The sequence below is a fragment of the Penicillium rubens genome, assembly GCF_028828025.1.
Source record: "Penicillium rubens strain IBT 27055 chromosome Unknown utg000002l_segment0_segment0, whole genome shotgun sequence".
NCBI classification, from domain to species: domain Eukaryota; kingdom Fungi; phylum Ascomycota; class Eurotiomycetes; order Eurotiales; family Aspergillaceae; genus Penicillium; species Penicillium rubens.
The window spans coordinates 3,280,322-3,293,902 of NW_026890600.1; the positions used below are offsets into that span (position 1 = coordinate 3,280,322).

At 49.7% G+C, this 13,581-nt stretch overlaps 4 protein-coding genes across 4 annotated transcripts; 2 read left to right on the plus strand and 2 right to left on the minus strand.

The window, feature by feature from the left end:
- Window positions 1-116: 116 nt before the first annotated feature.
- Window positions 117-1,071, minus strand: N7525_003714 (protein-S-isoprenylcysteine carboxyl O-methyltransferase; the record flags this gene model as incomplete). The annotated part of the gene is made up of 2 exons (XM_002558825.1): window positions 117-202; window positions 264-1,071. The coding sequence occupies 2 exons, from the start codon at window positions 1,069-1,071 to the stop codon at window positions 117-119; spliced, it is 894 nt and encodes a 297-aa protein (XP_002558871.1).
- A 326-nt stretch (window positions 1,072-1,397) lies between these two features.
- On the plus strand, window positions 1,398-2,256 carry N7525_003715 (sugar O-acetyltransferase; the record flags this gene model as incomplete). Its single annotated transcript, XM_002558824.2, has 3 exons — window positions 1,398-1,558; window positions 1,650-2,046; window positions 2,101-2,256. The coding sequence occupies 3 exons, from the start codon at window positions 1,398-1,400 to the stop codon at window positions 2,254-2,256; spliced, it is 714 nt and encodes a 237-aa protein (XP_002558870.2).
- Window positions 2,257-2,866: 610 nt separating this feature from the next.
- On the plus strand, window positions 2,867-11,029 carry N7525_003716 (uncharacterized protein; the record flags this gene model as incomplete). The annotated part of the gene is made up of 10 exons (XM_061212797.1): window positions 2,867-6,406; window positions 6,436-6,624; window positions 6,676-6,826; window positions 6,883-7,460; window positions 7,511-7,614; window positions 7,671-7,870; window positions 7,934-8,491; window positions 8,543-8,594; window positions 8,646-10,762; window positions 10,821-11,029. The coding sequence occupies 10 exons, from the start codon at window positions 2,867-2,869 to the stop codon at window positions 11,027-11,029; spliced, it is 7,698 nt and encodes a 2,565-aa protein (XP_061069818.1).
- Window positions 11,030-11,442: 413 nt separating this feature from the next.
- Window positions 11,443-13,553, minus strand: N7525_003717 (pseudouridine synthase PUS2; the record flags this gene model as incomplete). The annotated part of the gene is made up of 4 exons (XM_061212798.1): window positions 11,443-11,680; window positions 11,745-12,971; window positions 13,029-13,224; window positions 13,289-13,553. 4 exons carry the CDS (start codon window positions 13,551-13,553, stop codon window positions 11,443-11,445), a joined length of 1,926 nt encoding a protein of 641 aa, XP_061069819.1.
- Window positions 13,554-13,581: the final 28 nt, after the last annotated feature.

Consider the following 13,581-nt stretch of genomic DNA (forward strand, 5'->3'; position numbering starts at 1 on the left):
TATACCATATACCAGACTTCTAATCGATCAGGTCTAGCTCCATATATTTCCACACATACCAGTGGTTTCTTTATATGTACTCCATTCAAAATATCTGATACTGTAACGTCCTGCAGCTAAATTCCCGGGATACCAACCGAGGTGACTTTTCTGTACTGAACATACTCGTCCCCAAAGAAGGAGATCAAGTAAGCTTCTTCGCCTGCAACCGCGTAAACCAGTTAGTAAGAGCTCAATACCCAAAAAAATGATTTGCAACATACGCTTGATCCGGCTCGAGAAGAACTGCCACAAGACTAGGGCATATCCGACAAAGCAAACCATATTCCCAAGCACCAGTTGTGTTCCTAGACCCCACCAGAAAAATCCAAAGTAGCTCGGATGCCGGAGATACCGATAAAGACCAGTATTAACCAAAACATGACCTTCCTGATGCTGACTCTGCACATGGTGATTGAAGTTACTAGCAGCCTGCGCCATAGCAACAGTCCGAATAACCTGTCCGATCAACAGAAGCACAAAGCCTACGATAAGCAGCAACGACACCGAGCTTCCGAAAAACGGTTCCGTCACGGTGATCATCCGCCCAGCAGCAGTCTGTCCGGGCCAGAAGACATGCGACACGATGCACTCCACAATGGCAGACCCGTGCGCAACATTATATGCCCATCCGTTCGATGATAGCAGGAAAGCGGAGACAGTCGCATACCGCGTATTGTGCTGCGCCGTCACGTAGAACTCTAAGAAGTGGAAGAGGCTCAGCGAGGCGATGAAGAAGGGTACGCGCCACAGCGGAGTGTAATACACGGTGCTTAAGTATAACGCCATGCTTGCTGATAGCCCGAGACTGGTTCCGAGGAGCATGGCGCGAAGCGAGATCCCCGCCAGCGACATCTTGCCGTCCGGGTAGATCGAGGTATCGGGATTGGGCGCGTCGGTCGAGACATCGGAAGAGGAGGAGGATGTGTTGCTGTTGGTGCGATCGTGGACTAGAGGCCTGGAAATGTGCGTGAAGTTCGGGGCTTTGTTTGGCTCCGCGCCGGAAGTTGTTGCGGAGGGGTTGGAGAACATTGTCAAAGAAATGGGGTGGAGGAAAGAGACTTGTTTCTATTTGGACCGAGGATCGGGCATTTCGAGGAAATTGGTGGAGGTTAAATAGTGTGGTGAGAGTCGATTTTCATTGTCTGAGAACAACAATCTGAAGAGCGTTGTATTGTTTTGCATCGGTACCCGCGGACCTTTCCCCCGACATGACACCCTTGGACATCCCCGGGCCCACATGGTCTTGGCTTTGTTTCCAGATATCTATGTTGGATGTCTCGAGATACTAACTTGTGCACTGACTTTGCTGTTTCTCTGTTCAGTTCACATATGCGATAGCTATCCCCATTGCCGCCATGTCGCATCCTACTGAGAAAGAGAAGATGCTTCGCGGGGAGCTCTATCGAGCGTTCACGCCGGAATTGATCGCTGCTCGTTCGCGCTGCAAGTGGGCCTGTAATCGGTTCAATAAGTCGGACGAGGTGCCACGTCGGCGTCTCGTTGAAATGTGGAGAGAGTGAGTGATGCAGTTGAGCAAAGACTTGGCATTACTTCAATTTAAAACCACCTGCATTACTCTTTATACTCTGTACTAAACTATCATATAGCATCACTGACGACAAGACCCCTCTACCACCGAAGCTGGATGATCCCGCAGCCGATGAAGCTCTCTTTGCGAAGGAACCCTGGGTTGAATCTCCCGTCCATATAGACTATGGGTTTAACGTCAAGCTTGGAGAGGGTGTCTTTGTCAACTTCAACTGTGTCTTCATCGACACGTGTCCCATCACGGTCGGGGCTCGTACTTTGTTCGGCCCTAATGTCAGCTTGTTCTCCGGGACCCATCCCCTTGATCCTGCCCTACGCAATGGCACCGAAGGTCCTGAGACTGGCAACCCAATTGTTATCGGGGAGGACTGCTGGCTTGGCGGGAATGTGACTGTACTTCCTGGCGTCACTATTGGCAAAGGTGCAACTATTGGAGCTGGCAGTGTGGTCACCAAGGTATGGCTTGTGCACCTTCTGAAAGCTGTACAATCATGCTGACTTTAGCTTTAGGATGTGCCTGCTTTTCATGTGGCAGCTGGGAACCCAGCTAAGATCATTCGTCGGATTGAAACGACAATGAAAGAGTGGGTGACCTTCCGTTATTCATTGAGTGATAAATATGAGAGAGGTATGAGACTTCCTGGTGATTTGCATCTGCATCTATGAAGGGCTCAATGAAACTGCGAGTATGTTACATGAACGTCATGCATACCTGGTCCAGACAACGATATAGAATCACATATGATGATAAATAACTCCAACTTCTGAACCTTTTGACAAACTGAAGTTAGACAATAGACAATGAATGCCAAGAGTCCTGGGGTCCAGACTCGATGCATAAGGCCGCATAAGGGGCAGTGCATTTTTTGGCGCTTTATACCGTAGCTATGAGCAATGTAGATAGGCAGTAACATTTGCTACAAACTTCACAGTAAATATATGCAGTATTTTCTATTTTCTATGTTTTAATGCAATAGGCAATGTGCAATGCAATTATGCGACTGTAAATCCCCAGATTGGTTTGTGTCTTTGTTAACAGAGATAATAAGTCAATAAGTCCTGTTCGTCTCTCCACAGAACAACGTCACTCTGGTCCTGGCGCGTCCCCAAAAAAAGCTGTCGACCGCTTTATCTTTTTCCTAGGGACCCTTTACTTTTCTCCCACTCAATCCTTTTTCTTGAACTCACCTTTCTCTTTCTCTTCAACCTTCATTCTTACGTTACCTTCATTTCACGCGTTTCAACTATCCTGGATCTATTACGCGCAGAAAATGACATGGCTGTACCCCCGCCGGATAGCTCTTACACCCCACCTCACACTCCCTTGATCGAAGAATCTCCATTCATCAGCGACTCCATGGAGGATCTTGATCCTCAGGCGACCCGGAAGCGTCCGCGCCTCGACAGTGGAAGTCGCGTCAGTCCGACCTTGTCGTTGGATGGAACCTCGCGTACTGCCTCCATCGCACCTGCCTCAGACATGGATGAGGCCCCGGATTCTGGAAATCCAGCTAACAAAGTCACCATTAACACTAAATCCCCTTCTTCTGCCATGGCTCCTGACCTCCCTCTCTCCGACCGTGAGCTCTCCGGTAGCGAACTGGAGCTCCTACCAGATACCAATACAGCCCCCAATCCCATTTCAGTTTCCTCCTCACCCTCCTCACCTCGAAGTCCTGAAATCGAAGTTGCTGAACCGGAAGACATCAATCAAGACCCGAATACCTCGAACTGGAAGTCACTGGGCCAAGTCGTGCGGGATCAGGATGAGCCCGAAGTGATAGAGATCCAAGACATGGCTCCTCTTTCCGAAACGTTCCCCAAAGTACACCCTGAGATGACACCCCGAGAGAACTTTAAGGCACTTGGTGATATGCTTGAACATGGTAATATGGGACTCCGCTCAACTAGACTTGGTCAGATGCTAATTTGGCGAATAGGACACCCACGCGAAGGCACGGCGCTTGTTACAATAAAACAATGGCTTCACATTTGTGCGCGCGATCTTGGTCGGCTCACAATCGAGGAATTTGCGGCAGATCTAGATTTCTGGGAATATTTACCCTCCGTCCTGGACCGTCTTTTGCGCAGACAACAAGACCTGCATTTGGATGGGATTGCAGATCTCTCAGGCTTCTTCGAGCAGTACTTTCTCGATTATGCTCACATTGTCCTCCACCTTGTTCGCTTGGACACCGCGCTTCTCAGTGCTCTTGGCGAAGATGACGAAGACGTCGAAATGCCTCCGAGCACCTGTCGACGATATCTTCATAGCTTCCCTTGGATGTTCCATGGCGACCAAATTCCCTTCCTACGGGTCCTGGAAAACCAGTCCCGCGCTGGAATTATTGATCTTTCTGCTCGACTGAAAGCTCAGGTGTCAGCTCCTCCGTTTGATGCACCGGGCGTACTCACTCAATACGCTTCGCACCTGCTCGCATTGATTCCGAAATGTTCGCAAGTTGTCACCATGCTACCAAGCCCTTTGGTCAACATACTTGCATTGTTTGAATGCGACACGGACACGGACCAAAACGGCGGTTCCGATTCGCCAGTTGACCTGTCTATCGATTCAACCAGCCTTCAGCCTTTTTACGAAGTCGTTCGAGGAATCGACAAAGTATACAACACACTTGTCGAAAAGAAGTCGCAACTGGCCACCAGTGAATTGAGCGATAGCCTTCTGAGCCCAATCTTCCGCAGCTACCGTTTCCTTTGCTTCGGCTACTCGGAGTTTTTGCTTCAACTTGCCCAGGAATTATCGATCCAATTACCCGAGGAGGCAAATGCAGAACAAGCCGCTTTGTGCGTTATTTGGAGGTGGAAATTCGGCACTTTGAAAAAGCAAATCATGGAAGGTCGAATGGAGCTTCGTGTCCACGGCGTGGAAATGATGCAATCGGATCTGGTTAGCATCTGGGGTCAAAATGTATCCCAGAACCGCGATGGGATCGAGTCGCCATTCCTAAAATATCTGGTTGAATTTCTCCGGGAAAACAAGATCCTCGATTATCTTGTGGGCATTGACTCACATCCACAGTTGATCAGCCGCAGCAGTAACATCTTTGGGTTCCTCATTGTCACATCGAAATACACCGATCATGACACGGATGTCATCTGGAAGACCGTCACCGAGAGCCAAGATGATCGCACTGTTTGTGAGGTCATGTCCATGCTCGCACGAACCTTTGCCATGCACCAGTCGAGGTCTAAAGCGCTGCTTTATGTGTGCTCAAAACTGCTTGAGTTGCCCTTGGATCGATTTGACAGTCGCATAATCGATTTCTGTGAGCAGCTGGTGCCTCGCATGCGCGATCGGGACCATCGCAACATGTCCGGTGACGAGCATATCGATTCTATTCCACTGAAGCTCTGTATCCGCCTAATCCGTGAGAGCTCTGGGGCGAAGGACCTGCCTCTGGAACAGAAGGAACTTATGCAGGGATTTGGAAGCGAGCAGCTTGGACAGTTCATCAAGGCTGGACTCAACGAAACTGACATGGCGGAAACATATGAACGCTGCATTCAAGACATTGGAGAGATGAATGAATGTACTGCGGGCAGCATCCAAGTGTTGAACGCACTAGTACCCCGTGATGACGCACGAGAGCTTTGGAAACTTGCGACCGATTACGACTTGACGCGCTTGGTGATAATCGAACTTCACCATCTCGTTACCCAAGACCATGCTAAGCTCGAGGATCCGTCGTCAAAGCATGGCTTTTCCTCGCGGGTGGAAATCCTGCGGCGTCTTATTGATCTAGGCCCAGAAACCATCACTCCTGATCTCGGGAACACACTCTGGAAAGAGATCTTTATGTCCGAGAACCTGGCTTCTGAGGAGCGTCAAATGATTTGGAAAATGATGGTTGATCTCACCAACCGTACTACCAAGGAAAACCCATTCCTTGAGCGATGCATTCATGAGTATCTACCGGATGTGCTTCCCAAGGACTACTCGCGCGAGGTATTGTGGTTCGCTCAACAGTCGGTCCACTACGAGATTCGAATCAAGTCACCTCCTATTGTCGGGGAAAATGAAGTCATATCTATTCCAGGAATGGATCGGATCTGGAACTTCATATTGACGGCACCTCCACAATCGATCGAAGGCGAGGCCATCAAGTTCGCCATTGATAGCTACCTGGATCATGGTATTGTGCGCAGGTCCCCCCGGTCGGCTATCGACGCTACTCATATTGCTCTTGTCGATCGCTGCGTGGACCAGCTGAAGTCTGCCGCTGTCGTGTTGAAACCATCGTACAATGCAACAACCAATGGTGATGTTTCTATGGATACCGACAGTCCCAATAGCGCCACCGGAACCGATGAACTTATGTTTAGCCGGTCTCTATTGTTCCTACGTCAATTACTGCATGGATTACGAACTCGGCCACAATACAGCTCCCCTCGTGGCTCCCCGCCTACCCTCCCGGAACGTCCTCTGAAAGGCGAGCCCATTGAATTCCGTTATCAATGTTTCAATGGTGCTTCCATGTCTGAAATCTATTCAAAGCGCATTGGTGGTCTCTCAACGGCTGCTGAGCTTATGGAAATGCTTGTGCAGCTGAGTCGATTCTCTAAGTTCACTGCTATCCTCGGTGGACAGAAGATCGAGTTGTTGCAAGATCCAGAGGCACTTGTGAAGGACTTGAAGCTCTCTTCAGGCTTACTCATTCTTCGAAAGGCCCCTGATGCCCATGAAATCACGTGGGCTGGGAGACGGCAGTCTCTGACAGCAGTGGACAACGAAGTGCTAAAACACTTCGATGAGCTGTATGATATGCTTGACCTGAAGGATGACTTGGCTCGACAGGTATAACCCCATTGACTCTTCTCTTTTAGCTGAATATTGACTCTGGAACTTGGCAGATTATTGACTTCCTGGTTGTCTTCCCGCCTCAAGCGCTGGCCCTCGAACTTGTTCGGTCCAACAGCAATACCGAGAAAGACATGTTCCCGTTGCAAAGACCTTTCAAGGCCTTGTACTCCTTGAATACACTGTCAATGTGTCTCCACGAGGAGGCTGCAGAGGTAAATTAGTCGCTTTGATTTGAATGATATTCGTGCTAAAGATCGTTACAGATGTCCCCAGACCAAGGCTTTGTGTTTCATAGCAATCGGGTTTTGGTTGCGTTCCTGACATCAGACGAGCTGTTCAGCTCTCTTTCCGGTAACTCGATAACCACTGTGCTCGCTACCAGAGCCATTGAATGTCTTCTACTGGCTATATCTGGTATGTCGAATATTGATCATTTTTCAGTCAATTGACCCCAACTAATTGCGACCTAGTCTATCGCCCGACTGATGATGAGTCCGTTCTCATTGCCGATCCAATGTCTTTGGTCCGACGCGTTCTTGGCTTGCTTGAAATTGGCCGCTCCTGTCCCGCAGATCCACCGGCTGGTACATGCGCCCAAAATCTGATTTGCGGTTCCTTCGCGGTTCTAGTCGAGGCTTCATTACGCGACCCTAATGTCTGGAACGCTGCTAAACAGCACGCGCAGTTTGATAGCTTGATCCTATCTCTACTCCTGGAAGAAAAGCGAAAGCCAATCCGGACTGATATCTTGGAACGCTTGAAGATAATCTGCGGCCCGCTAAAACCGTTTAAGCTGTCCGTGAAAAAGCCCGATACGGAATCTCCTACAGTGGAAAATCCCAACCGGATTGACATGCTTGCCACTCTCTGGTCCTCATTTTTACAAGTGATCCCCAAGACCGTTGAACATGTTCCTCAGTCGGAAGAGTTCTTCAATGCTGCTCTATGGATGTTCCGCGCAGTCGCACAGAAGTCACCCCGGGACTTGATCTTCAACGAGTATCTTCAACAATGGAGTGCAATCATGCTCACTCACCAAACAGAAGAGGTATCTTCACCCCCCAAGGCATGTGTATATTCTTTACTAATGACTTGCAGTTCGTCGGGCGTGAGCCGGCAGATAATTTGATCATCGGGTTTTCCGCTTTGTTGGAATGGTGTCTAGAATTGGCTAACACCGCGGACGTCACTCTGGACACTTTGTATGTCACACTTCCCCGTCTGGTCAACTCCACAGTCATATCTAACTGGGCTTTAGGAACATCGCCGAGGAAATATTCAACAAGTACCTGTTCCCAGATCTCTCTCCAGACACAGTGGAGCAAGCGGTCCCTCAGGTTCCAGTCATGCACAGCCACACCCGCTCGAGCCTTTACAATCTCATGAGCTTGTTGTGCAAGCAGAACGAAGGGACTTATTGTCAAGTTTTGGAGCTCCTAAACACAAATGTTCCACGAGGTTCGCATCACTGATTTTTGCGCACTGCGTATTATCTGCATATCAAACTGACAATCACCCTAGACTCGCCTTACCTGGATTATGGCTTCAATCGGTCGCTAATGCTACGGTCGCCGGAAGGCTATGCGGGCCTCAAGAATCTCTCGAACACATGCTACCTCAACTCCCTCATGACCCAGCTTTTCATGAATATTGAGTTCCGAGACTTTATCCTGAATCTCCCAATTGCTGATCCAATTTCCCAAAAGCTACTTTATGAAACCCAGCGCCTGTTTACATGGATGCAAGAGACTTGGGGCAAGAGCATTGAACCGGCAGACTTTGTGAAAAGCATTCTCACATACGACAACGAGGAGATCGATGTGACCGTCCAGATGGACGTTGATGAGTTCTACAACCTTCTCTTTGACCGCTGGGAGGCTCAGGTTCTCGATGCGGAAATGAAAAAGAAGTTCCGGTCTTTCTATGGAGGGCAGCTTGTGCAGCAAATCAAGTCAATGGAATGTGATCATATCTCAGAAAGACTTGAGCCATTCTCCGCGATTCAGTGCGAGATCAAGGGGAAGGCCACTCTGGAAGACAGCTTGCGGGCCTACGTGGCCGGTGAGGTGATGCAGGGAGGTGAGTAAATACTGTGTCCCCAAGGGTGCTCAAATTCTAACCAACATGCAGATAACAAATACTCATGCACCTCATGTGGCCGGCATGTAGATGCTGTGAAGCGGTGAGTGGCAGTGACATAGCGACACAGACCGATATTCTGACTTCTATTTAGTGCTTGTCTGAAAGATGTTCCTGACAATTTGATCTTCCACCTGAAGCGGTTTGACTTCGACATGGTGCATATGCTGAGAAGCAAGATCAATGACGAGTTCCAATTCCCTCACCACATCGACATGACTCCCTACACGGTCGAGCATCTCTCTGACCCGGAGCAGACAATTGCACCGGATATCTTTGAATTGGTTGGTGTTCTCGTGCACACCGGTACAGCCGAATCGGGTCACTATTACTCATATACCCTTGAACGCCCTTCGCCTGGCGGCGAAGCGAATTGGGTTGAGTTCAACGACTCTGATGTCAGCAAATTTGACCCCAGTACAATCGCAGGTCAATGCTTTGGTGGTCCGAATGAGACGATGCACTACATGAATGGAGCACCTAAGAACAAAGTGTGGAATGCGTACATGTTGTTCTACCAACGCGTGTCCACGATCGAGAAGTCCAAAGAAATCTTCAAGCCAACAAAGCCCGGCCTCCCCATCCACCTCCCGGTGTCAATTTCGACCCAGAACTATATCGCCATGGACAACGAAATGCTCGTTCGGACTTACTGTCTTCTGGACCCGCAATACGCATACTTCGTGGGCAGATTGCTTCAGCGTTGGCCCGATATGGCAACAGAAGATGTCAACCAGATTAAAGAAGAGTCTTTGGCCATCAATGTCGGAATGGACACCATTGAGCAGTTGGTTACGCGTACCAAGTATCATCAAGGACACCAGGAGGTTTACAGCGAACTTGTCGACATGATCAACAAAAGCCCCAATGCGGCTCAATCGGTGCTTGAGTGGGTTATCAATCGTCAAACCTCAATGTACAATATTATGATCAGGACGCAGAACCCAGACATCCGAAGCAAGGGAATTACGCTAATACATTATTCCCTAAACCATCTCCAGTTGATGTCGACAAGCCAGGAGCTCAATGAGGATGAACGGATCTCATGGCGCGACCGGTTCGATGAAGCCATTCAGCAAATTGTGCCCATGGTGACTGCTCTCTGGCCCGACGTTCAGTCCCTTTTGCGAGCTTGGGATGACTACTTTGGCTTCATATTGAAGCTTTGCAGCTATGGCCCGGAGGTCATCCAGGTTTTACTCGACCAAGGTCATTTTGCTGCCTGTTTGGAAATTCTCTGGATCGATGAAGACGATAGTAAGAAATTGCGATTCCGGTATCCCAATTATGTGCGCCTCTTGAACAAAGGGCGTCAGTTCAACTATCGAATGTTGCTGTCATTGTGCTTGGTCTTTTTCAAGCATGTTGATCTATCGCTCTGCCCTACCCCCGTTGGCCTACAACGACAGTTTTTGAATGGCAAGTTCTCGACCAGCTTCAGAGAGATGGAACTCATCAAGCCCGTTGAACCTGAGGGGTCTTTGTCTATCATCCTGAAGCTTCTGAGGCATGAGGATCTTGCGAGCCACCCGACCACTCGCGCGATCATTGGAGTTCTGTTAGACGGAGAGCCCGACGCAGGTTTGCTGAATCCGATTCAACTGACGCTCAGGAATGGCGTCAGACTTGAACCCGCCGTCCAGTGCACACCATTCCTGGAGGCGGCCACAACGTTCTGTCAGCATTGTCCGGATAAGGGGCTAGTCATTGACATGATCGGCTTCATTGCCGAGGGGGTCGAAAGCATTGACAACAGCGGCGGCCAGGAGCATATTGAGTTCTTCAAGTCTCTGTGCCGCAGTACTAACGAGCGGCTGAACATGGACTCTGCTGATTTTACCGAACTTGTTCTTAATACCATCTCTGTCTGGGCCCCGACCTTGCTCATTGATAGGGACGAGGCTGTCCGTCGCAACATGCAGAATATCCTCGACACGACGGTCTTCAACGATGAGATTGTGGAGGGCAACATAGAGGATTCCGGACAGAATGGCGAATGGCAGACCACTATCACACCAGAGCGGCGTCATAGCATTGGTCGTCGGCTGCCGATTGCATGCATCGAGCGACTCAAGTCAGCATTCCTAACCGATCAGATCCGTCATATTGACGCCAGACTGCTTGAGAACATTACTCCGGTGATCAACTATTGCTTGGCTACCTTTTATGACGACTCTGAGACGGACCAGCAAGAAGTTCAACAGGCCAATGGTATGTTTGAGTTCATGCTCTTAGGGTTCTTGAATTGCCACTAACACAATCCTCCCAGAACTCCTCTCCCTCCTTAAATCGATGTCGCTCGAAGAAGTCCCCGATGACCCGCCTTCCGGTATGCTTCAATCTCTATCCCTCCTGAATGGCCCTGGAATATCATCTAACCCGATCCCCCTAGAATCGGACGTGGCCTCAGTTGACGAATGGGACGCAAACTCGGCGATCGCAAGTGATTCCGAAATGGGACTCGCTGGATCTCCTTAGACAATGACGTTCCCGACTGCGATGTGCTTTATGCTGTGTTTCTTTTCCATGCGTCTTTGCGGTGCCAACGGATTCTGCGAGCACGATGTGTGCATGTGATTAAAGGCAAATTCTCATACCTCACGGATTTTACGAATTCCCCTGTTGTTTTCCCCCTTACGATGTTTGTGGCTGTTACTGGCGTTTTCTTTTGCTCATGATGAGCCGGAGTAGGATTTATTTCTATCAAGGGTGGCTTTGGACGGACAGGTCATCTACTTGCATTTCACAAGCCTATTTCCAAGCATTGAAATGAAAGAGTTTCTATCTCGAGACCTCAAGTCTTTTGAAGGGATCGCATTCAACAAAGTTCGTAGTGCATTATTGTTCATCTCGTTCAATGATGGAGTAACACGTATATTTATTTTGTTTGATTAACCCTCTTGCTCTCCGCCAGCTGGAGCATCGCCCTCATCTTCTGATTCAACCTCAACAGCAGCAAGTGCATCCTGCTGACGCGGAGCACCGCGGGTTTTGTTACCAGCTTTCGGGCTGCCGGGACCAGCAGGGGTAGGTGCAGTTGCGAGTTTAGCTGCTGGAATGCCACCGGAAGTCACATAGAGGAAGTAACCCGCGGGGAAGTGATCGATATGGTTGAAGAAAGAACCAAAACTGTAGTCAAAATCAGTACTGTCTCAATGGAATTCAAACGGGGAGATTGATAGGAGTATCATACCCAGCACTTTCCTCCTCCTCCCGGAAAATCCGATCGTAGATCTCCCGCTGCTTGAACTCATTCATCTCCGCTTCAAATTTCTGGAAATTGATCGGCTGACGATCAAGACCCTGTGCCTTGTTATTGTAAGCGTCGAAAATAGGCCGCTCAAGCAAGAGGCCCAAACCAGGCGCTTTGGGAATAGCAATGCGCTCAGGGCCATAGGTCTCAGTGATGCGGTCTGGATGGCAGCCCGAGCGGACAACCATCGTAGCCATGGCGACCATCTTGCGGATCTGGTGCATCATGAAACTCTGTCCGTGGACCTTCAGGCTGAGCCATTCCGTGCCATTGATGATAATCGGCGTGGTGTTCACCTTGAATGACTTGATGTGTCGTTTCGCCGAGGGATCCTTGTGCGTTTTCTGGATCGTGTAGTTGTGGAAGTTCTTCGTGCCTTCGTAGCGATTAAGACATTCTTGCAGGCGGGCGATACGTGAAGCGGGCGCGCGGTAGGCTCGTTTCGCGGTTAGGTATGCTGCTTTGATGGACTTGATGGCGTCGTTGATGGCCTTTTGGCGGGGGTCCATGACGAACGGCTTTTGAGCCTCTGCGTCGGCTGATTGTTCGGCCACGGGCTGTTCGCTAGTCTCCTGCTGGGCGGGTTCCTCGGCTGTTGCCGAAGAAGCCTCTTTCTCTTCTGAAGGTTGGAGTGCCTCGCGAGAGTCGTCCTGGTAAAGAGACTTCTCCACGATGCTGCGGATGTCTTCCGGCAGGGTTTCTAATATCGGCTTGATGTACTTCTCATCGACTTCTTCCCAATAGCTTGCGACCTCTTCCTGTCGAGTCTTGACGGCATCCAATTCGCCTGCCTTGTCGGCAAGCTCGACGATCTTCTTTCCAAGATAGGTGCTTGGATGAGGTGGTACGAGACAGTGACTTGGCATCAAATATTCGTATACTCGGGAATCGCACATCTGGTAGCAGCTGAAACTTTTGCTGGTCACTTCGTAGCCCCAGACACGGATCTGGGGGCTGAGCTCGGCGTTGATTTTCTGGATGATATCCTCATCTTCGACGATCATCTTTAGCGATACAACATTGCCCGCTGCGTGGACACCCTTGTCTGTGCGGGCACAGCGGACGAAAGAAGATTTCTTGGGATCCGCCGCATTCGCTTTGGAAACCGCGCCGACGTTGACGAGGGCCGTGAATAGATCACCTTCAATGGTGCGTTGCTGCTCGTTTCTGTACAAGACTGGTCAGTACAAGGAACGACGATGTACCGAACAAAGAAATACTCACAGCTGCATCCCAGAGTATCCAGTCCCCGAGTACCCCATCAGAAGCGCAACCTTCTTTTTGGGGCGGCGCTCTTCGCTGTCAATCTCCTCTTTGGAGAATTGGGTCGCGTAGATCGGCAATTTGACCTCTTCGCCATTCTCGATCTTGCGACGCTTGACTTCAGCCTTCTCTTCATGACGCTGCCGCTTATCTATGGCTTGGCGACTTAATTAGTTAGCCGATAATGCGAAGAATGGGAGGTTACAATTGATGCGACATACCTCCATTCCGCTCGCCCCATATCGCGGTTCTTACGCCTTCCACCACCTCCGCCTCCTGTTCCTTTGTTGTCGGCCATTGTATCCGTTGGAAGATCTCTGATAGCTCCGCACGAGGTGCAGACGGGTCGCGCCAGAAAGAACGGTAAAATTGACGACTAACAGCGTGGTCTCGGGTGTTTTGGGGGATCGATCGAATCAGAATCGAGCTTCTGAGTGCAGTTAGAATCCCAGAAAGACTCCGCTGGCGAATGATCGAGGCACGCATGAAATCAATGTTTCGGGGAAATTTGCCC